The 22,596-nt window shown below is 45.0% G+C and overlaps 3 protein-coding genes across 3 annotated transcripts; 2 read left to right on the forward strand and 1 right to left on the reverse strand.

The window, feature by feature from the left end:
* Positions 1-15,458: 15,458 nt before the first annotated feature.
* CCR75_001826 (uncharacterized protein) lies at positions 15,459-16,622 on the forward strand (the record flags this gene model as incomplete). Its single annotated transcript, XM_067959927.1, has 1 exon — positions 15,459-16,622. The coding sequence occupies one exon, from the start codon at positions 15,459-15,461 to the stop codon at positions 16,620-16,622; it is 1,164 nt and encodes a 387-aa protein (XP_067815471.1).
* Positions 16,623-17,463: 841 nt separating this feature from the next.
* Positions 17,464-21,269, forward strand: CCR75_001825 (uncharacterized protein; the record flags this gene model as incomplete). Its single annotated transcript, XM_067959926.1, has 2 exons — positions 17,464-20,828; positions 20,903-21,269. 2 exons carry the CDS (start codon positions 17,464-17,466, stop codon positions 21,267-21,269), a joined length of 3,732 nt encoding a protein of 1,243 aa, XP_067815474.1.
* An 80-nt stretch (positions 21,270-21,349) lies between these two features.
* Positions 21,350-22,454, reverse strand: CCR75_001824 (uncharacterized protein; the record flags this gene model as incomplete). The annotated part of the gene is made up of 4 exons (XM_067959925.1): positions 21,350-21,714; positions 21,785-21,941; positions 22,004-22,176; positions 22,238-22,454. 4 exons carry the CDS (start codon positions 22,452-22,454, stop codon positions 21,350-21,352), a joined length of 912 nt encoding a protein of 303 aa, XP_067815473.1.
* Positions 22,455-22,596: the final 142 nt, after the last annotated feature.

The raw sequence follows: 22,596 nt of genomic DNA on the forward strand, positions 1-22,596 counted from the left end.
AGAATGTCTTCAATGACGCGATTGCCTCGTTCAGTTTGACCATCGGTCTGCGGATGGTCCGCGGTAGACATGTCCAATCTTAGGCCAAACACTCGGAAAATTGATTTCCAGGATTTACCCGGGGATCTCGGTCAAAGACAGTTGCCACTGGCAAACCGTGTTGTCGAAACACGCGATCGATGAACAGCCTTGGTGCACCTTCACCATCAATGGTATCCGGCATAGCCGCTAAGTAAGCCATTTTGCTCAATCAGTCAACCACTATGCCAGAGTTACCGGTCGAATCTTTCGGTAGACCGAAAACAAAATCCATACTAATGGACTCCCAACACCCTATGGGTACGGGCAGAGTTGCTAGTGGCGCAGCAGCATGCACCGAGGATTTAACCCGTTCACAAGTTTCGCATGTACGAACGTACGTGCTGACCCATTTATAAAGTTTGGCCATCAATAAACCTGGCTTACAGAGCCGTAGATATTTTCTCTACCGAGATGACCACCAAGGACAGTATTGTGTGCCTCACAGAGGATTTGGTACATCAAATCCTCATCATGAGGAACAACGATTCGCGGAGGATCCGCAGCTTCCGTGCAATAAAGCAACAGGTTAGTAATATTCAATTAAAGAAATTATATAATCCCGTTATTTATAGAAAATCGATGTAATCTTGCACGCCAACGTGCCGACAATTTAAACCCGAATCAGTGCTCCTCAGAGCTCGTAGCAGAGCTACACACTGCTCATCCTTGGCGTAAGCCGAACGGATTATTTCAGTACTTGGCGGCACTATAGTTGTTAAATGAGAGAGCTCATAATCCGGCCTGCGTAATAACGCATCGGTTAAAGCATTCTGCTTGCCAGGCTTTTACTTCACGTCGAAGTTGTGTTCGGCGAAAAAGGATATACATCGGGCCATTCTCGGTGAAAGATCGGGCGACTTAGTTGCCGTGCGTAATGACGAGTTATCTCAATATATCACAAAAGGCTTAGAGTCGAGCAGATGAGCTCTGAATTTGACGAAAGCTTACTTCATAGCAAGTAACTCTTTGTCATGAACTGAATAGTTCTTTTACACAGATTTAAGCTGTCTAGATCGAACGTAATAACACGTTCACGCCCATCAGCATCTGTTTGTAACAGAGCACTGCCAAAAGCGAAATCTGATGCGTCACAGACGACACTGAAAGGCCAATTTGGATTGGGCAGTGCCAGAATCGGGACATTGGTAAGACTATCCTTAAATGCTTGAAAATCATTATGTTCTGTGCTAGTCCCTATTTGTGTAAGTAATTGGCGAGACCCAACCACTTACGCAAATCCTTTTGGGTTTTAAGAACCGGCCAATCTACTATGGCTGTTACCTTAGGGGGATCCGCTCTAAGGCCTCGCTTACCAATGAAGCACCCTAAGAGAGAAATTTCTTCTGCGCCAAAATACATTTAGATGCATTGGCATACAATTTATTTGTGCGCATACACTCGAGCACTGCTCGCAAATGGTCTAAATGGTTTCCATATCCGACCGACCCTGCTCCGCACGACTATGGACAAAAATGTCATCAAAATAAGTCTGTGCATAACCTCGATGAGGCCGGAACAGTTGCGTCAATAGACGATTAGCTGTTGCCAGGGCGTTGGACAGCCCTTGTGGCATAACCAACCATCCCCATTACATACCGCTTGTGGTGCTAACCGCTGTAAGCGGGATAGCACTAGCTCGCATGAGCAGCCATCAACTAAGTCAAGAGCACTACACATTGTACATCCCACCATTTTGTTCTGAATAATATCATTTCTGAGAATGGGAATTTGTGCTGGTGCGCCATTTACCATTTGGCTTTTTGACATAAATGTCGGTGCCAAATGGGGAGATTTGCTCTCTCGTACCATTCCAGCCTCGTGCTTAGCACGGAAGAAATCGTCAAAGACGTCACACTGTTCCCTTGGTAAAGGCCACTGTCGTGTGACACAATAATTTGTTCCCGGAACCAAGTCAATTGGATAGAGGTTGGATAGAGGTGTCATGACGGACACCTCTATTGGTGGACGCACATCTCTTGCGAGATGAGCGTACGGATTGAGAGTCTCCAGTTCGTTTACAAACGCGGGAAGCGCTCGTTCTCAGATGGACCTCTGTCGAGGAGGATGGGTCTCGTCTTACTGTCGAACGAGACCTGGAACGTCCATCATCAGTTGGAAACGAGGTTTACAACTGCTATGTGAGGGTGGACACCCTCGCCAACGAACGAGGTAACTCGTTCGAACACCCTTTGTCTCAAGATGCTTCGGGAGGCATTCAACAACATAGCGCCAAGGATGTGAAGGGGGAAAAACGAGTTCACCTCTTTATCGAACCCGAATCACACCGTGATTTGGATCTCACACTTCACTATTTGAGGGAGGACATTGATCACGAGCGATCCCGTCGCCGCGAGTTAGCGATCACGGTTGATATGTTTCTCGTAACCAGTTGAGAAATTGTGTGCAAGTTGCGACTGATCAACTGGCAAACGAAAGGTCGCATTAGGCCCTTCAGAACGAGCTGGTTACTGCTCGTCGAAAAATCTCTTCCTTGGTGGAAAAAGTGAATCGTCTGGTTCATGAGAACCAGAATCTATCCATAACTATCATTCTTTAGCTCTGAATCATCCAGAACTATTATTCTGTAGCTCTGGATCATCAGGCTTTGGCAGATGCCTTAAACCGTTCCGGGGTATTAGAATCGGAAGAAGCCTCGTAGTGGTGGTAAGGGCGGAGACGACCAACATAAAACGTTGGATTTGTGCGCATCCTACGAGGAAGCTTGATCGTGTATGCATTGCCTTGGCGGTGCAATACACGGAACGGGCCGATATGCTTGGGCAGTAGTTTATTACTACCCACATTCATCATTAAATGTTTTAATAGATTTATCGTAAGAAGTAGGACTAGGTCGTTAGCATTAACTGAAAAAAACGTTTGCTCTCCCAGGTTCCGTTTTTCTGTCGGTCTACCGCATCAGTGATGGAATTGTGTACAAAACGAACCACTAGTTCTCTAGATAGCAGTAAATCACCTGCTGACTCAGTTTTGTTTTGTCTTCAGTGGGACCGGTGCGCACTGCGGAGATGTCATTCTCTTCATAAGTGAGAGCATTATTGTTCTCATTAATATTGCTTCTGATGCTGAGTCTTTTAGCATCGTTATCAAAGTCAGTAATAGCATTATTAATATTACTGAGTTTGTACACTTCAGTGTTAATTAGATCAATATTCATATCCTTCGCTTTGCCCTTAGGGCCAAGGCGTGATGAGCAAGAGCTAGAATTTTATTTGCTCGAGCGAGTCCCCCCCCTTGAATAAGAGTCACTCTCAAACAAGGTAGGTATACATGGATGGCGTAAGCACTTCACGTGAAACGGTGCATGCTTTATAGAATCATGCACTGAATTGTTGATGGTAAATTCTACTATCGGCAAGAACTCACTCCAACTCGTAAAAGAGTGGACGTATCCACGAAATATCTCTTCGAGGATACGATTTGCACGTTCTTCCTGACCATCTGTTTCATTATGGTCATCGGCTGACATTTTATCCGTGTTCCAAGTAATTTGAACACAGACTGCCAGAAATCCGCCGTGAATCTGGGGTCTCGATCTGAGACCAGTTCACGAAGTAACCCATGGAATTATATTATCGTGTCATTAAAGACACGAACACAGCCTTTGGCTGGAGCCGACTCAGGGACTGCAGCAAGATGTACAATCTTGCTGAAACGATCAGCAAAAACAAGAATACCATTATTTTTGTGATCGTCGTCGAGAAATATAAAGACGAAGTCCATAGATACGGACTGCCAACACTCTACCGGAAAAGGTAGAGGCTGTAACGGAGCACGGGATGAAGCACTGAGCTATACCCGTTGACAAACTTAGCAAGCGCATATGTACTTACGGACGAACTCATACTGGCATGGCCAGTAGAAGTCGACTTACCGTAAGATAAGTCTTTTCACGCCCACGACGATCACTTGTTGGTGCATCGTGACACTCATACATGATGCATCGACAAAAATTATTATGGGTGGGGACGACGACACAAGGTGTGTCGACAGTGATGGCTGTATAGTACAGTAATCCATTGCGTGCTGTGTATTGGTCTGTTGAGGATCGATACATTTTCGACAATTCGTTTGATGATTGTAAGAATGGACTTATAAGGTTGTACTTCGCGAGGAAAGACAGCCATCTCGCCATTCTTTGCAAGAGGTGTGGACTTTCCATGGTCGTGCGTGAAGACGCATGGCCCGTATGAACAGTACGGTCTATCGCTCAATATATAGACCCTGAACTTAGCCAGTGCATATTTCATGGCAAGGGGGTCCTTGTCATGCACTGGGTACTGCGTTCAACTGGTTGAAGCTGACGTGACTGATAGCAGACGACCCGCTCTGCACCGTCTTTGCATATTGTATTAACGCACAGCCGATTGCAAAATCGCCTGCGTAAAAAAACGCACGAAATAGTCTTCCTTTGACCACAGTCGCCAGGATTGGCGATTGCATCAAGGTTTGCATGATACCCTCAAAGGAATGATGACACTCAGCGTTTCATGACCGCTTAACATTTTGTTTAACAAAGAAGATAGATAAACTGTCATTACGGCGTGATTGCGTGAGTACTTGTGCAGGTACGCCGCTAAGCCAAGTATTTCCGAAGTCCCTTTACATCGACTAGCACAGACCAATCGGTGATCGCCTTGATCTTTTCCGGATCCGAGCGTACACCGTGTTTCCCCACGACGCACCCAAAATTTCGCTTGCAGCGAATATCCAATTTGAGATTTGTAAACATCTTGTGCTTACGCATAAGTGTATGAACCTTTCGGACAAGGGTACGATGTACTTCGACGTCCGACTTTGCGCTCATGGTATTGCTATGAACGAAAAAGTCATCAAAATAGCTCGGCGCGTAATCCCGTACCGATCTTAACAGATTGGTTACCAATCTGTTGAATGTTGCAGGGGCATAATTAATTCCCTCTGGCATAACTCGCCACTCCCATAGCATGTGATTACTGCTGTGAACGGAATATCCTGTACGCGCATAAGGATATGAAAGAATCCATTTATCGGATCGGATCCATTGACGGAAAGGTAGCACTGCTGACTTGTCATCGTCACCTGCAATGGCAGTAGCAGATGACACATTCCAGTCACCTCAAATGGGAGTAGGAGGTCACTTATTCCCCACGGTAGACGCATTAGCGTCTACTGAAACATTTGCATTACCAATAGCTGCACTGATCCGTGGAGCTTCCAGCTTTGCGGCCTCAAGAGTTATGCGCACAGGCTTATTAGTCGACACTTATATTTTTTAACAAAAATTAATATTGCAATAAAATTGGAATTTTAAATAAGAAACCAATAGTGCAAATTGTAGGGGACGACAATTCAGTATTTTCCTGTCACTTAACATTCGTCACTATTGTGAGGGTTGGTTAAGTAGGGGGGGGTGATGCAACGGGTTGTCTCGTCATATTTATATTATTTCCTATAAGAGGAATCATAAATATTATTTCCTATGAGAGGAATTGAATAAAAGAGTACAAAATTATTATATCTGTTAATTTTGACTCAATAGTTCCAAAACTTTCAAATTTGGTATTATTGATGCAATAAGACATTAGCTCTATTGTTTGGTTGATTAAAGACTAAATCAACCCTGCCAATCGGTATAAGACACGATTGTGCTGTGCGCAAGTAGGCGCCATACATAGTTTGTTATTAATATAATAAAGTCAGTAGTATATAGAAGATCGTTACGTAGGACCTTAATGTATTAATACAGTTTTCTTATAATAAACTTTTGGTGGCTAAAACTCCTTAGCTACCTGTAATCTACCTCTGCACGTCAGTGTACTTGAAGTAATCGAGGCGCCCCACTTCACTGTAATCAGTGTAGGTTGACCAGTACTGTTAGCAGTGCTAGCAAAGGGTACACCGAGCATTCTCATTCGAGTTTCGTTAAGCGACTGGCGCTGTATGTCATCGTAGCTCATGTATACCACACAGTCGAGACAAAGAAGTGCGCAGGCTGTGGCAAAAGCAACAATGTGCGGAACTGCGCCAGTTTCGGCAATGATGCGGCTCTTGCCCACTCGCTTGGCCAGCACGGCCTGGCCGAGTGCGTTGTAAGTCTTGTGGGTAGTAGAACAAACTCAGCACTTCTTGCATAAACACGACGACAACGCGGGAGGGTAGGCATGAGAAGTGGCATTGGCGGTGTATTACAACAGACTGAATGTGGGGTGCAAGGGTGGGAGTGTGAGCATATTTTTATATAGGGGTGTTCTCATGGAGAAAGATGTCTAAATAGCAATATGGAGAAGATGTCTGATAGCAAAGAAAGGGTGTCCGGAAATCAGCTCCTAAAATCATTAATGTTGCTTAACAATTATAATAGCACTGTAGAGTCTAACCTATATTAAATGATATTTCCCGTGGAAATCAAAGCTACCAACTATCAGAGGACTTCAGATACGTGATGAACCTCTCATAGGTAATCATTTATCGAACAAAGAGGCGTGCACTCTGATTGGCTGGAAGTGCCATGTGCCAGCATCAAACAAGCGTCGAACTGCTCTTCTTCCTTTAAACCCAAAACACAACAAATATAACATCCCAATGCCGTAATTCCCCAAGAAAAGATGCCCCTAATGCAAGTTAGCTCTCAATACCTCACGACAAAGAAAAGCTTAAAATCTGCCAAAAGCATGACAAGTTGACACGCATGACTCAAGCTGCTTTTTGGGCTTGGGCACAGCAATAATTAAACCTACAAAAGCCTTCTAAACAAAGCACAATAAGTTCCATTTTTAAAATGCGATACGAATATGAAGCGAAAGATTCGGTCAGCCTCGAGGTATAGGTTCATTGTTTTCTGGAAATCTTTTTCTCTACACAAATGGCGCTGATACTGTACATGAACTTTGTAGCGCGCTCGCACTGCCAAACACCCTGAACTAGATCAAGTGTTTGCAGAGTCCTCAATGCATAGCCCGGCGTGCCTGTATCAAAACAGAGCTTATCAAATCAAAAGCTGCAAGCTTCGCAGAGCACCCAAATATCGAAAACGCGCAATCCTTCTTCATGGATGGATTGGATAGCTGAAGTCTCCCTATGGCTTCAAGACTTTCAAGTCGCATGACGAGAGCGGAACTGCTGACATTGAGACGATCGAAGAAGCGCTACCAGCCTTGATAGATCAGCTACAAAAATACGAGCTACGCTACTCGACATCTATATTATGGACGATTCTGGTGTCTCCTATCAAATGGCTTCGGACAAACAAAATGCGCGCACGCAAATCGAAAAGTCAAATGAAGACGAAACAAGATCTACTATTGTCTTCACTACAAACGCAGATAGCTCACATCGGCTCAAACCGGTCGACGTCGGTTGCGCGCAAAAAACCTCGAGCATGAAATAAAAAATCTGGCGAGGAGCTTGGCTGCTTTTGTCGATGGATTAGGAATGATGAATGATAAGCAAACTCTTTCAAGTTTGACTTAAGCGCTTTGACGATGAAATAAAAAAAAACAGAATTCGAGGAGTCACACTTCTGTACGATAATGCGCCTTCGCACATCCTTGGAGAATTGAAAATCTTAAATGTTGAACTGATCCCGCTCCCGCCAAATGCGGCATCAAAGATTCAGCCTATGGCTGCTGGAATCATTGCAGCCTTATAACGTCGTTGTCGCCGCTAACAGCTGCTGGACGCGCTCGATCGGGATGAACAAGGCGCTATCAATATTTACAAAATTGATCAGCTTGCGATAATGCGCTGGAGCAAAGCTGTACGGGAGGAGCTGCCATAATCGGTTAGCGGGAATTGCTTTATACAACATTTTACTCTCGACAATCGAATTCAAGCGCACAATGAAGCGGACCTCGACACAGAGGAAGAAGCAATCGAAACTGAGCTTTAAGATGCGATCGACGTCCTTCATATTCGCTATCCCATGTCAGTCGCAAACCTTCTAGTTGGCGGACAGCGAGCTGGTAGAATTGGTGTTAGGCAACGCGATCGAAACAAATCCCGAGAATTTCGACGAAGGCGACGAATCGGAAGAAAAAAAGTTTGTCCATTTCACTGCAGCTGAATGCTGTAAGCGTTGTGGGAAAAATGCTCAACGTCGATAACAAGATCACAGAGCAGCGGTGAAGGCTCTGCGTGATCTAAATTCGCGCGCAGAAAACACACCAGACAACCCTAGATGGCTGGTTTACAAGAGATAAAAAGACGTTTTCCAAAATGATATCCTGCTAGAATTTTATCAAGTATCAGATACCATAGGATATCGGTTATGGTCATGGGAACGGCTTTGGAAGATCTCAAAAGTATTGATCAATGGGGAATATTGTTTTTTTGAGAACCATTTATCAGAGTTATGGTAGTATTGAAGCAACAAGACAACAGTTCTGTTGTTTGGTTGATATCAATCCCGCCATCTGCTGCTAGACGCACGAATGAGCGTCCTACAAGGAGTCGCTATACCTAATTTACATTAATGTATTATGAACAGTAGATAAGAGATCGTTACTTAGAAATTTGAATTTATTAGTACACACAATTTACATTTTCCCTAAATTAAGCCTTCTTAGTATCGACCTCTACTCCTAAGACTCTTAAGCTAATTAAATTTTCCTTCGCACGTCGCCTACGTAAATAACACGGAGGCACCTCACCTCCAATTTATTAGTGCATGTTGGCTAATACTGAAGCAGTACTAGCGAAAGATGCGTAACACCTGGTAGCGCATGGAGATGCTCTATGTAAAAGAGATGTGCTTACGTGCCGCTCACGAAGGCTTCCACGCTACGCGTGAGAGGTTTACACACTTGAGTGACTTCAAACGAAAGCGATCTAACGTCCGTAGGCGGGCCAGCCGTAGGCGCAATGTTGTTTGCATTACAAAAAGACAATTAACATGCATCGCTCGCCGAATTCATACAATACGAACTCGACGTGGCCGAGAAAAGGTCACCAGCAAGGCTCTTAACACGCAGATATGTTGAGAAATAAGAATGTTCAACAATTATAAGTGTTGTGACAGCAGCACTTGAATACTGCTGCCAGGCCAACGTATTCCCGTCGACCAGAAAGCTTAAAGATTGAAATCTCTAAGTTTAAGGCAGTCGAAAGCGACTCCTTGATAAGATGTTCGACGAATCAGGCGATGCCATCAAAGCTCGCCGCATCGATGATGAGGATGCGATGCGACAAAAGTAAAGGTTGGCACGTCTAACTTGGCCGGACGTTCGAAATCTTGGTCTTAGAGCTCAAGCTTCACAAACCAAATGTGTTTGGGTTGTATGAGGTGTTTAAGACTCCATTCAGGCAAACTCTGAGCCGAATTAAGGGCTCGAGCAGAGCTCTCGGATTTGTGACATTGCAAGCGTGCCCAGCACACTCGAATTCTTATGAGTTGTACATCAAGTAAGCCAATACATCAACAAACACAGGCAAGTGTGTCTTGCGGATGTTGCCGACAAGACCCACCTGTTTCTGCTAGAATTAGAGAGCTGATCAAGCGATCTCTGTAGTGGAATAGAAGAACTTTAGCCTGAATCATGCTTTCGTCGACTGGGGAGCTTATCGTCCACCGAGACGAGTGGAGGTCGTAGGTCCATAGACCTCTCGTATGAAGAGAGCGAGAAACCTTGCTCTTCAAGTAAAAAACGATTGCATAGATGCAATTGCTGTAAAAAAACTGGGCGACGGCGTCTATGAGTGTAGTACCCCACGCCCAGTGCCAAGAAATACTGAGCGAAACAATCGACCACCCGCTAAGAATAGCGAAGGATGCGGATCCGACGATGTTGCGAAATCGTAACGGAGAGGTGGATCGTAATAAAACGGTCGGGGTCAGCAGATGCGAAGCGCACTACTGATTTAGCAACGTCAAAAGAATTTGCTAGCCTATTGACGAAAGTTGTTCCTCACTCATAAACTTTGTGTGTAGCTGCCCCAGGTGATGAGGTTGGCCTTATCACCTCTATGAATTAGTGGCAAATAAATTGCCACTTAAATCCTTCATTATTCGACGCCAATTGCTGGAAGATCGTAGGCTCAAGTTCGTTTAGCGCGATATGTCTCTAACGAGGATGACAGTGCACCTAGTAACAGGCGCATCTTTAACAATAAAAAGCGTGTAGTTGTTATCCAATACACGTTAGAGGGTAAATAGTACGTACGATGATGACATCCTACGATTTGGATATCAAATATGATGTCATCCTTGGTCTATCATGGCTCAGAAAGTACAGTCATGGCATATACTAGCAGCATCAAGCCGTGACGATGCTTGTCTCTAGTCCATCAGATAGTCATCTGATGAACGTTTTGGAGCGTCCTTAAGCTTGTGGATGTCCTAATAGTAAGTGTGATGGCCACACTTGTGGTTTGACCGTTAGTAAAATTGCACAAGACCTCACCATCATACTGTGGAGTAAGATTCCAACGGCTGTGCAAAAGGACATGCAGCCGCGAAATTCAAGGACCCGAATGTGTCGGGTGGATCGAAGGAAGGATGCTTGCTTAAAAGCAACGTTCAAAAAAGGTTCAAACGTCTGCCTGTTGGAGACAGTGCAAAATCTTAGATTGGCTGGATGCGATCGCAGAATCTTGCTTTGGTTGCGCAACCACAGCTCGAGGCAGGTAAAAACGATACTCCGCAAATATATACGGGAATGAGTCTCGAAATGCTTGAAAAAAAAGTCCCCGAGAACTTGAGGAGATAAGTCCGTAGGGACCTTTGGAAAAAAAGTAAAGAAGAAACTGAGACATGAACATCTCAGTAAACAACGGATCAAGTGTAGGGCCTATACACTTGATCTGATAACTCCTCCAAAGCTAAATACGGAGTTAACTCGTTTGACAACGCTATAGCCGTTACGGTTTTTGAACGATCTGCTTAATGGCACAGACAAGCAGATCTGTGTAATTGTCACACATGACAAGTAGGTGGCCAATATTCGGTCGGCTTGAGTATTTCCTGGGAACGAGCGGGTTCTCATCAGCTCATCGATGGACGAAAGCGTTTTCGATACGAAGACTTGAGTTACGTGTTTACGTCTTAATCGTGGAAGTCATTGAAACCAAATTCTATGTATAGGAATTTAATCGAATTCAAGGATGTGATCTCTGATTCGGTACCATGCGAGTTGCCTAAAGATAAAAATGCTCAACACGAAATCGACCTGATACTTGGTGTGTCATGAAGCAGTGGCCACTGACTCTAACACAAGTATTAGCAATCGACAATATTTCGCCGATAGCCTAGCAGCCAACCACGAGTGGAAGTCAACTTCCCCGCATAGCTCTCCAATCTTCTGTGCGCGCTTAGCAAAAAGTGGCGAATTGTGCATTTTTCAATAAATTAAATGCTGCAACGGTGCCGGCTCAAACGCCGATACCAAGTACCTGGAAAACGGTATACTATGTGTCAGGTATACTCTATATATATTTTTTCTCCAGTTTCTACCCCCTACGGAAATGGCTCTCGGGCCAAATTCAAAACAGCGCCTGAACGGGTAACAAAGAATACATATTTATTGACGGAATACAAAAGCCGTATTTTAATTAATGGATCTAATGGATGAATTCTATCAGATCCTCATGCGTGAATAGGATATCTCGATCTAAGATATAAGTACCCCCAAGCGGAATGCTTTACGAAAGGTGACTATGCCACAGCGTTTAGTAATGCCCCTGCAACATTCAACAGATGTGTCATCAAACTGCTGAGATTGGTGTGAGATTTTGAACCAGATTAATTTAATGATGTCTTCGTCTACAGCAGAGCCATGAATGAAAAGTCGGACGTTGAAGTACATCGTACACACACACGCCTAAGAGTTTTTTTGTACTTATGCGTAAGCACAAGTTGAATGCAAATCTCAAGAAGAGTATATTTGCTGCAAGCAAAATACCACTTTTTGAATGTATCGTGGGTAAACACGATGTACATCTCAATCCTGAGAAGATCAAGGCGATCACCGACTGGCGCAGGCCAGTCGATGTAAAGGGACTTCGGAAGTTCCTCGGCTAAGTTGTGTACTTACATAACTCGCGCAGTATTGCCGAAGTGGCATTGCATATCTCTTGTTGCTAATGAAAAATATAAAATGATCACGGAACGCTGATGTCAGCAATCCCTTGATGGTATTAAACGAGGCTTTATGCAATCGCCCAGATTGGCGTATGCAGACTAAGACAGATGGTCTGTGACGCCGGCGATTTTGCAATCGGCTGCGCGTTAATGCAACATGATACAGACGGTGCAGAGCGCGTCGTCCACTATCAGCCGCGTCAGCTTCGACTAGCTGAGCGTAACTATCCAGTGCGTGACAAGGAACTACTCGCATGAAGTACGCACTGACTGAGTTTAGGGTCTATCTCTCAGGAGTTAGACCGTTAATTGTTTACACGGACCATGCGTATAATGGCACGGCCAAAACATTGACCTCTCGCAAAGAATATCGAGATGGTTGCCTTCCTTAGCGGAATATATTTTTTTCGTGGAATACAAGCTAGGGCGAGTTTATGTCGTCTCTGATGCGCTTTCGCACCGGCCTAATTTTGAGCCGGCTACGTAATTCAACATTGAAGATAAGCTTACTTATACAACAATATGTGATGCGTCGTCAACATTACTTGACGACATGAGAAGGGCCAATTAAGCATATAAGGATCTTAAAGGTTTGACGGACATCCTCAGAAATCCGTCACAGCAGTCCTATAAGAGATTGTTGAAGTTGTATAGATCATCAGCTCGGTTCACAACACGATACAGTCATTGCTAGCAAACACCTCGTGTCATCATTCCAAATCGATTTTGGCGAGGCCAGTAGAAAAAGCGACTTTCTCTTGTCACGTCCACGAGGTTCACTTATCAGTGCATCGTGACACGTTTAGTTGCAAATCATCACGAGTGGGAATGAAGTTGATGTAATGGGGTTTCCCGTTACATTATCATTACTTTCTGAAGGGACTAATAAATACTTTTTTGTAACGGGCTAAAGTGTTTAATATTACACACCTGCTTAACACCCTTCACGGGAAAGTCAATTACTTCATATGAAGGAATTTGACCTGCCACTAGGGTAAAGATCACCCTTGTGAATGTGATGTACATTGGTAAGTCCACACTGAAAGAAATGACGTCAAGCGTCATCCGGAAGCACAGGTATTCGGAAAAATACGCTCGCGGCGTGGGATGCACATCTACAGAGATGACATCTAATCATTGTTTAAAAGGTGTAGGCGAGCGCTACCTTAATGCTGCCACGCACTACTCGCACACATCTTAGTGAGGAAGCGTTTAATCGTCTTCTCTCACGTATAGTGAGGGAGTTGGTGGGCGCCTAAGCAACATCACCCAACGAACTATAAACCTTAATTAAGTGACGTCACGGGAGCGGTAACCCGTCTCCACGTGCGCACTTGTGAGCTAGGAAGTAGTTTTCAAACTGATTTTTGTTTAATCGTATTAAACATAAAACCAATTTAAATAATCAGAAATGCCATCTCTGTAGATATACACTCATATATTGCGAGCGTATTATTCTAAATACCTCGTATCTTGGATGACGCTAGCCATCATCACGGATGACCCTAGGCGTTATCCCTTCCAATGAGAATGCCCCTATGTGCATCACATACACAAGGGTGGGTCACAACGGAACCACAAACTGATGCTGCTTTCACGCTGTTAGCTGGGCTGAATGATCCATTCTACTTTCACAGTGAGGATATAGGTTCGTCGCTCATTGTCGTTACAATGAGCCAAAACACCACCACCTCATAGTACGGTGGGCAAGCAACCTTTCAACAAGGAAGCGGTGTCCCCCCATGCATCCATCAATGTAGGCGACTCCCGATAAAAATTGTTATTACACCTACCTACTCGCAGCTGCCTTACCCGCGTCCGTTCACTCCCAGGCGTAAGCGCTGCTGAATGACGCATTGGGGATCTCGAGGGTCAAGTCTTGCGACTGACCTCGAAGCTTCATGATGTCCGCGCGAAGGATCGTCTGGGTTACGAACGCCTTAAGCTTCGGCTGGACATCTTGAATAAGTTTATGCTGAGGGGGCTCGAATACGCGCGTGGTATATCTCGCTCTCCAAGTCCGTTACATTCGTATGGTGAAAGAAGTCCAGAGGCAAGTCTTTCGCCTTCATCATCCCCCCCCATCTGTTTGCCACTCGACCCATGGTCGGTGCCACCATCGGTCTCGTTAAACTGATGAGGGTATGTGACTTCATTTGGGCATACATACCGTTTGAGACGACCCACGTAAAAGACGGGGTGCACCTTCATGATTGGCGGCAGAGTGAGCCTATAATTTAGGTCCCAACCTCCTTGACCACATTGAATGGCCCAATGTAACGCGGCAACAGTCTCGTTGTACCTCCAGGCAGTACAGAAAGTGTGGTTCACATTGTGACCCACACTTGTGTATGTGATGCACATAGGTGCATTCACATTGGGAGGAATGACGCCTAGCGTCATCCTAAATACGAGATATTTTGAATATTACGCTCGCAATAAAAGTGCATAACTACAGAGATTGCTTTTCTGATTGCTTAAAAGAGGTTATATATTTAGTACAATTAAATATAAATCAGTCTGAAAATTACTTCCTAGTTCACAAGTGCGCACCCAAGTGGTGGATCTAATTACTTCACGCAAGCAATTGACCATCCCCTTAAGTACACAGAGTGTACTTTACAGGGATTGTGTAACATAAAGCAACTTTAGCCCGTTATAGAAGGTTTTATATTTGATTCTATAAAAATAAATCAGTCCTTAAACTTCTTACTAGATAACAAGTGCGCACGTGAAGACGGGTAATCGCTTCTGTGGCGACCCTTGTTCTAAGGTCAACTTCGTTGTGTGAGATCGCTTTAGGCGCTCACCAACTACCTCACTGCACGTGAGAGAAGACGGGCAACCGCTTCATCGCAGTCTTGAAAGTGTGTGCTTGTATTGCGAGGCAGCTTTAAAGCGCCTGCCTACAATTATTTATCAGAGAAATAAAAAGTAGTATAAAAATATCATTATTTATAATTTTACTTAATATTTTCAATATTACCAAATTTGGCATCTCGCTAGAACATTGCAATAATATCTTTGATTACTTGCCGAATTACTTAATCAGATGGTGTGTCTGTTTCACACTTTTTTCTCATGTATCATGGACAATTCACAAAAATATTTAATGATAAAAGCTCAAATTCTTATGTACAGTAAATGCATTTCAATCACCTCGATTAATAATGCGGAATTTCCAAATAATTTCGTCATTTGTTCATGCACCTAATATAGAAGTAAACTGACAAAAAAAATCAAAATTCTACACAAAATTAATCTCCACTTCGCGAAATCCTAGGCAGATCCAATTCTTCGTCAAATGTTGCGCTGCTGTCTTCTCTTCTCCCTCGCGCTAGGCCTTAGCAACGCCGCTGTGGTTCGCATACCCATAATCAAGCGGAATGATGACGAATTCGTGTCATCATTGTTGCGTGACTTGCGCGCTGCGCATCGGCCCACGATATGGGGCCCAGCCGCGAATCTACCAATCGAGACTCAAATCATTACTGTCAAAGACACGGCAAGCGTCGTAATTCGTGACTTCCAAAACGCTCAGTACTATGGTTCAATTTCCATCGGCACGCCGCCTCAACCTTTCTCTGTTGTGTTTGATACGGGCTCCAGCAACTTGTGGGTGCCCAACAGGAAGTTTGGCTCGCATCGTGTGTATGACCACGACCACAGCAGTTCCTACAAACCGAATGGCACAACCTTCGATATAACCTATGGCAGTGGACCCGTTTCAGGTTACTTATCGCAGGATGTGCTGCAGCTGGGCAAACTGACCGTACCCGACCAGTTCTTCGCCGAAGTAAATGTAACCAAGGGCCTTGGCCCAGCCTACTACCTAGGAAAATTCGACGGCCTTTTTGGTCTAGCTTTTGACACAATTTGTGTCGATCATTTGAAGACGCCATTTCACCGTATGATCCAACAAGGTCTACTGGATGAGCCAATTTTTGCCTTTTATTTAGGTGATAAGAAGGACGGGGAATTAACGTTTGGGGGAGTGGATAAGGCCCATTATCAAGGTGAAATTGAGTACGTGAATGTCACGAGTGCCACGTACTGGTCCGTACAGCTTGATGCGCTTGTAATAAAAGGGCAAAAATTCACGGACGTGAACAAGGCAATCATTGACTCGGGGACGTCGCTTCTTGCTGGACCCAAAGACCAGGTTGCGAAGCTGGCGAAGCTCGTGGGTGCGCATAAATTTATTCTCGGCGAGTATATTATCAGTTGCTCAGGTGAAGCACCAGATATCACATTTGTGCTAAGCGGCAAGACCTTCACGCTGACAAAAGCCGATTACACGCTTAAGAGCGGGCCTATCTGCCTCTTTGCTTTCATGGGCATCGACATCCCCGCCCCTGCTGGTCCATTGTGGATTCTAGGCGACGTCTTTATGCGCAAACACTACACAGTCTTTGACTGGGGGACGAACTCGCGCAAGCCGCGCATTGGCTTTGCACTCGCCACTTAAGGATTTTAAGCGTGAGAGGGTAGTACACGAACATACAACAATATGGCCGAAAAATACCCGAAAATAATGTGTTTCGAATTCTATTGTTGTTGTTGCAGTCATTCCTTTTGGCGTCAGTTGAGGCAATTTGCCATATTCCATGTGGCAAATCTGAAACGCATGGCTGCTTGGCACATTCGCTTCATTTTTAAAATTTGTGGCTCGATGTACTTGAAAGTCTAGAAAGCTCTTAATTCACGGTTCCATTCTTTTTATTCACAAATAAGCGACAGCATTACGCACTCGAATGAATCTGTCTGCAGCAGCATTGCAGTCGCTATGTATCTTCAAGCATTAATTATTTTTATTTGCCCAAAAATGTAAGCCGTGAGATTGAGCAAATAATCAAAAAGATTTTCAATTATGGGACTTCAATAGTACCGCAAATGTCGTTTACGGCAAATATCTTTCAAAAAAAAGCAGATTCTCTTAGTTACGAAACTTGATTGATAAAAAATACATGTTATATACTGAGCACGTGTTTCAAACTCATCAGAAAGGAATGAACACTGAATCTTCAGATCTGCGCTTTTTCTCTATATCCTCCAATCAGTAGCCAGTAATTACCTTTAAAATAAAAATCCTTTCATTTAGAATTTCCCTAAATAAGAAGAGCGCACCGCCGCCCTTATGCTTACGAGGAGGGACTCGTGGTTTCATCGGTTTTGTTCTTTTGTTAGGGTACGCCACCCCACCGAAGCCTCACTGTGTTACGTTCGTGTCGTCCCCATCAACACTGTCCTTCTAACCTGCCAGTATAATACCCTCTATTGCTCCTCGTAGCAAATTCTAATCTATTCAAATGCTCCAGCGGCTACGCCACGCCGTTGGCTGGGGACTACCCGCGCCCCCACCAGGAACGCGAGTAGACTTTCAAGTGTGTGCGGCATTGGGCCACGGTCAGTCCTTGTGGCTCATCGGCGAGTTGCCTGTGCTTGGTGGATCAGTCGACATTCAACCGAATCCTAGTGGGACGTGTCCGGAAAATGGTCTCCAACTCGTCACGACGCCAGAATTGTACCCCATTTGGTACAATCTCGAGCCTGTTGTAGCTCCTGCTGGTTCTGTGATGCGGTACCGCTATGCCGTGTGCTCTGGCAGTCAATTTTTGCGATACGAAGGCGCGTCTACGTCAGATCCGGTTACGCGTGAGCTTTTAGTCGGTACGGGGTACATTCAAACGCAAGATACGCTCGATGGACGAGTTGGACAAAAGGTTTTGCTTACGAAAAACGACAACGGAACGAACGCGACAACAAAGTCGGTTACTAGCGCTTTAAAGCAAGAAGTGGCCGACAACGAAACAAGCGACGATGACCAGCCCCCTCCAGCTGTATGGGGTGTGATTCCACGACTAAGTTCTGGCCAAGCATTTGTTGATCGACGAGCCAATGGCAATGACGATGGAAGTGGCACGTTATACCGCACAACGACACGATGGATTAATAATCCGCGACCAGAGACGCTTCCAGATACGACGCCCAGTCCGACGTCGTTGCGACTCGATCAAGTGGATGTTACAGGTTCCCAACCAACCAAAGAGATTGCAAGTCCGACGTCGCCTCGCCCACTTACCACACCCGTGACGATGGAAGCAACAGATGGAGTAATCATTGCAGTCCATCGACTTCCAGTACTCGTTCATCGAACCCACGAAGGGCGGTATCAGATTGAATGGGAAGACGATAACCTCATATGTCCGTCTGGGTTAATGAAAGAATCGTATCAAGAAGCGAATTGGGATCGTATGAGTTCCATGCGCTTAACGTGGGTTGGCACAGTCCATTGCGCGGAAGCAATCCCGAAAGAAGACGAAGACTTGTTGGCCAAACAACTCGCGGATTTCCATTGCGTTCCCGTGTTTCTATCGGAACCACTGGCTGCGACGTTTCATAACTTTTGTTATGAAACACTTTGGCCTGTGTTTCATAATATTGTCGACGTATATGGCGCGTTGCCAACGCGATGGTGGAATCCAAGCCAACAGCGCAATGCGTGGGCTAGTTATAAGACGATTAATCGCATCTTTGTGAACAAGGTCATTGAAGTGTATAATGAAGGCGATTTGGTATGGGTTCATGGACTTCACCTGTTGATCGCTCCAAGTTTTCTGACCCGTCGTCTTCCGTGTGTTAACGTGGGCTTGTTCCTGCATACACCTTTTCCTAGTTCGGAGATCTTTCGTACATTATCCATGCGTGCAGATCTACTCCGTGGTGTCTTGGCGGCGGATCATATTGGCTTTCACTTGTACGAACACGCGCGTCACTTTTTAACGAGCTGTCGTCGCATTCTTGGGCTCAAGTACAGTACCCAACCGGGTGGATATATTGGTGTCGAATATAATGGGCGTATGGTGATGTTAACCATTAGTCATATTGGTATTGAGCCGACGTTTATGAATCGAATTAGTGCCAGTGACCAGGTCGAAGTCGATACATCAGTGCTTGCTGCCAAGTACGCAAGCACAAAGCGCAAGATTTTCGTTAGTGTCGATCGTGTCGAACGATTAAAAGGCATTCTCCTTAAGCTTGGTGCTGTCGAATCGTTTCTATCGCAGCATCCTGAGTATATTGATCAAGTGCAGTTTGTACAGATTGGAATTTGGGATTCATCGAATCCAACTCCTGAGAACAAGAGTGTTCGTGCGGAAATATTGGCCCATACAAAGCATATAAATGACCGCTTTGGGGCCGGTCGAACAGAGCCAATCTTTGAGTACTTGGAAGTCGAGAATACCGACATGGCGTCGCGACTTCCGCTCTGGCGGGTCGGTGATGTCTTGTTTACGACGTCAGTACGGGATGCCGTGAATCTATACCCGTTTGAATTCATATACGCTCATGAGTTAGCCAAGTCCCCTGGGATTGTCATTGTGTCGGAGTTCTCGGGCAGTAGCCGCGTTTTGACGGGCAGTATTGGCGTAAATCCATGGAAACGTGATGAAATCATTCGAGCGATGGAAATGGCATTGACTATGTCAGATGACGAGCGAATGGCGCGTCATCAAAAGGATTTAGAGTATATTACGACGAATTCACGCACAAAGTGGGCCGAACGTATTCTTGTGGATCTCAAACGAACCAAGAAACAGACGACGGAAGGCGAGTATATGGGCTACGGTCTTGGATTAGGCTTTCGAATGTTAGAATTTAATGCTGGCTTTAAGATGCTCGATACGGACGTGGTGGCAAAAGCGTACCGGGAGACGTTCCGGCGTGTAATTTTTTTTGATTACGGTAATACGCTCACGTTGGAAGAACCTGCGGGGGTGGACAATTTTTCGAAGTATATATCGGGCACTGAGCAGAACGCTTTTGTGTCGAAGGCCGAGACTCTTAAAGCATCGTCGGATCTTCTTGCTTCCTTGACACTCCTTTGTGCTGATCCGCGCAATACGGTCTTTGTCTTAAGTGGGAAAGAACGACTGGATTTAGAAAAAACGCTTGGCTCAGTGCGTGGATTGGGACTTGCTGCGGAGCATGGGTATCTGTACAAGTGGGGAACGAATGGAGGGAGTATGTCGGATAATCGGCTTCCAGTATCGAGTGCAAGCAGCTCGACTAGCATGGCAAGTGAAGGCGAGGAAGGAGTCTGGCTGTGCACAAAGGACAACTTTGATGACTCGTGGAAGGACGTGACGCATGCCGTCATGGATATTTATACGCAACGAACCCACGGCACGTACATTGAGCTGAAAGGCAGTGCGTTACTCTGGCAGTATCGTGATGCAGATCCTGAGTTTGGGCAGCTGCAAGCAAAGGAGCTACATGATCAGCTCTTGCAGGTACTCGAGCATTTTCAAGTCGAAGTTGTGACTGGGACGGACTATTTGGAAGTCCGTCCCGAGGGTGTTGACAAGGGCGTGATTGTCGATCGCGTGATGTCGACAATCGAGTCGACAAGTGGGCAGTATGTTGATTTTATCTTGTGTATTGGCGACGATCTGTCGGACGAGTTAATGTTTCAGTATCTTGAAGACGTTCGTAGTCGCTCAAATATATTTACAGTGACAGTAGGCAAGAAACCAAGTGCCGCAAAATATTTCGTCAACGATGTCGATCAAGTCATGGAGATTGTACACGCCATGACGAAAGTTTCGACAGCTGCAAAGCGAAACTTTTCTATGAATGACTTGCGATTGTTTGACCGAAACGTCACGACGAGGTAGTGGTGCTGTATGGCAGTAGGAGCGTGTCATTTGGTTGATTATTAACACGGTGTTTTGTGTCTATTTGTAGTGGCGGATTGCCTTCGTTTCAGCGTGAGGAGACTGGATTGAATCGATTGTCTAGTGACGTGGAGGATATGAGTGATATGAGCTTCAAAGATATAAACTCGTTCGAGGTCGAAACTGAGAGCGACGAGTCTACAGCAGCGACGATGCCATCGAAGACAAGAAACGCATTACTCGGTCGTGGTATTGCCGGTCGACGTTTGAGTGGCGTCAGTAGTATTAGCAGTGGAGCTGTTCGGAATTCCATGTCGATGAGCTCGCTGTCTACGGCAGGAATGCCTTCGCTACATCCCACGTCGTCCACGTACGAGCAATATCTAAGCAATGTCGACGAAGCCGCGGAAGAAGAGGAAGGTGGTATTTTCTTTTAACCACGACACACATACACGACGAGAAAATCTCGAAATAAATACAAATGACTTTTTTAAAAAAAGAAAAAATCGTGTCAACGCTATTGATCGAGGTATTTCTCTTGAACGTTAGGTGCGCTCTGGTCTGCGAAAGCAGTGTCCTTAACGATAGCAGTCTGGAAGTCCACATTGGTAAAGACATAGCCATTCGCTTTATCGATCGCTGCGACTACTTTTTGCAACGTCATGGGGTCCTGAATCTGTAGCGGCACGAAGCTAACGAGACTATAATCTTCAATCACGTCGACTAGAACCTCGTTTAGACGACGAAATCGCTCCGCAAGCCGCGACGTAGAAATTGGTACGTGTCGTGGTTCAAGCGCTATTTGATCTTCATCGTCTGCGTCATCAGGTTCCTCAAGGCGATTCAAGAGATAACGCAAATCCAACACGTCCGTATAAAAGTCTAAATTGAATGCTATGACAATTCTTTTCAGAAATGGCGTCGAAACAACACAAAAGTAGATTAGGCGTACCTAATTTGCCGTACTGCTGCATTAAATCAATTTTAGACAGCACATTGATGTGAGGTAGTTCCAGTCGCACCATGGAGGACAAGCTCAGCATAACTACCGACACGAATTTAGAGCTGTCTGTGCAATGATGTGCGTCTACGAGGTGTACAACCGCCAGCTACAATTGAGCAATTATTAGAGCTTTCCATCAGCAAGCGTGGTACTTTGGCATTTACTTACCCGATATCCAATCGATTGGAGCTTGTGTAAAAGACTGTGTACACTCGTTTCGTGCGTATAGAGCTCGACTTGACCGGGAAAGTCAAACAGAACGTACTTGTTCTTGAGCGCTGCAAGTTTTTCCTTTAGCCAGTCAAAATTGACGTCGATATAGTCCATACAATACACGAGTCCTGCAGTTTAGATAGCAATATTAGACATGCACTATAGATAGTCTTATCTCGATGCACTCACCGCCATTGGGGCCGAGGTCGAGCTCCTCCATGACATTTTCGAGACACACCATTTCAGAAACGTCGATATCAGCAGCATACGGTAGTTGCTCATTTGCTGGGTCCATATTAATCACGGCTACGTCCCGATGATTAGCTTGTAGGAACTGCTGCATTCCATTGCAGTATGTCGTCTTGCCCGAACCAGGAGGCCCGAGGACAACTTGTCCAAACGGCATTATTCAAGCGCAACAATAAAAGGTATGATTGGCTGAAATTAGTCGTGAGGAGACACAGTTGTACTCTTGTCCTAAGGTTTTTGGAAATTGTACATAAGCAATACGATGTCATGGCAAAAAAAAAAACAAAAAAAAAATGTCT

The sequence above is a fragment of the Bremia lactucae genome, linkage group LG8 (genome assembly GCF_004359215.1).
Source record: "Bremia lactucae strain SF5 linkage group LG8, whole genome shotgun sequence".
Taxonomy (NCBI): domain Eukaryota; phylum Oomycota; class Peronosporomycetes; order Peronosporales; family Peronosporaceae; genus Bremia; species Bremia lactucae.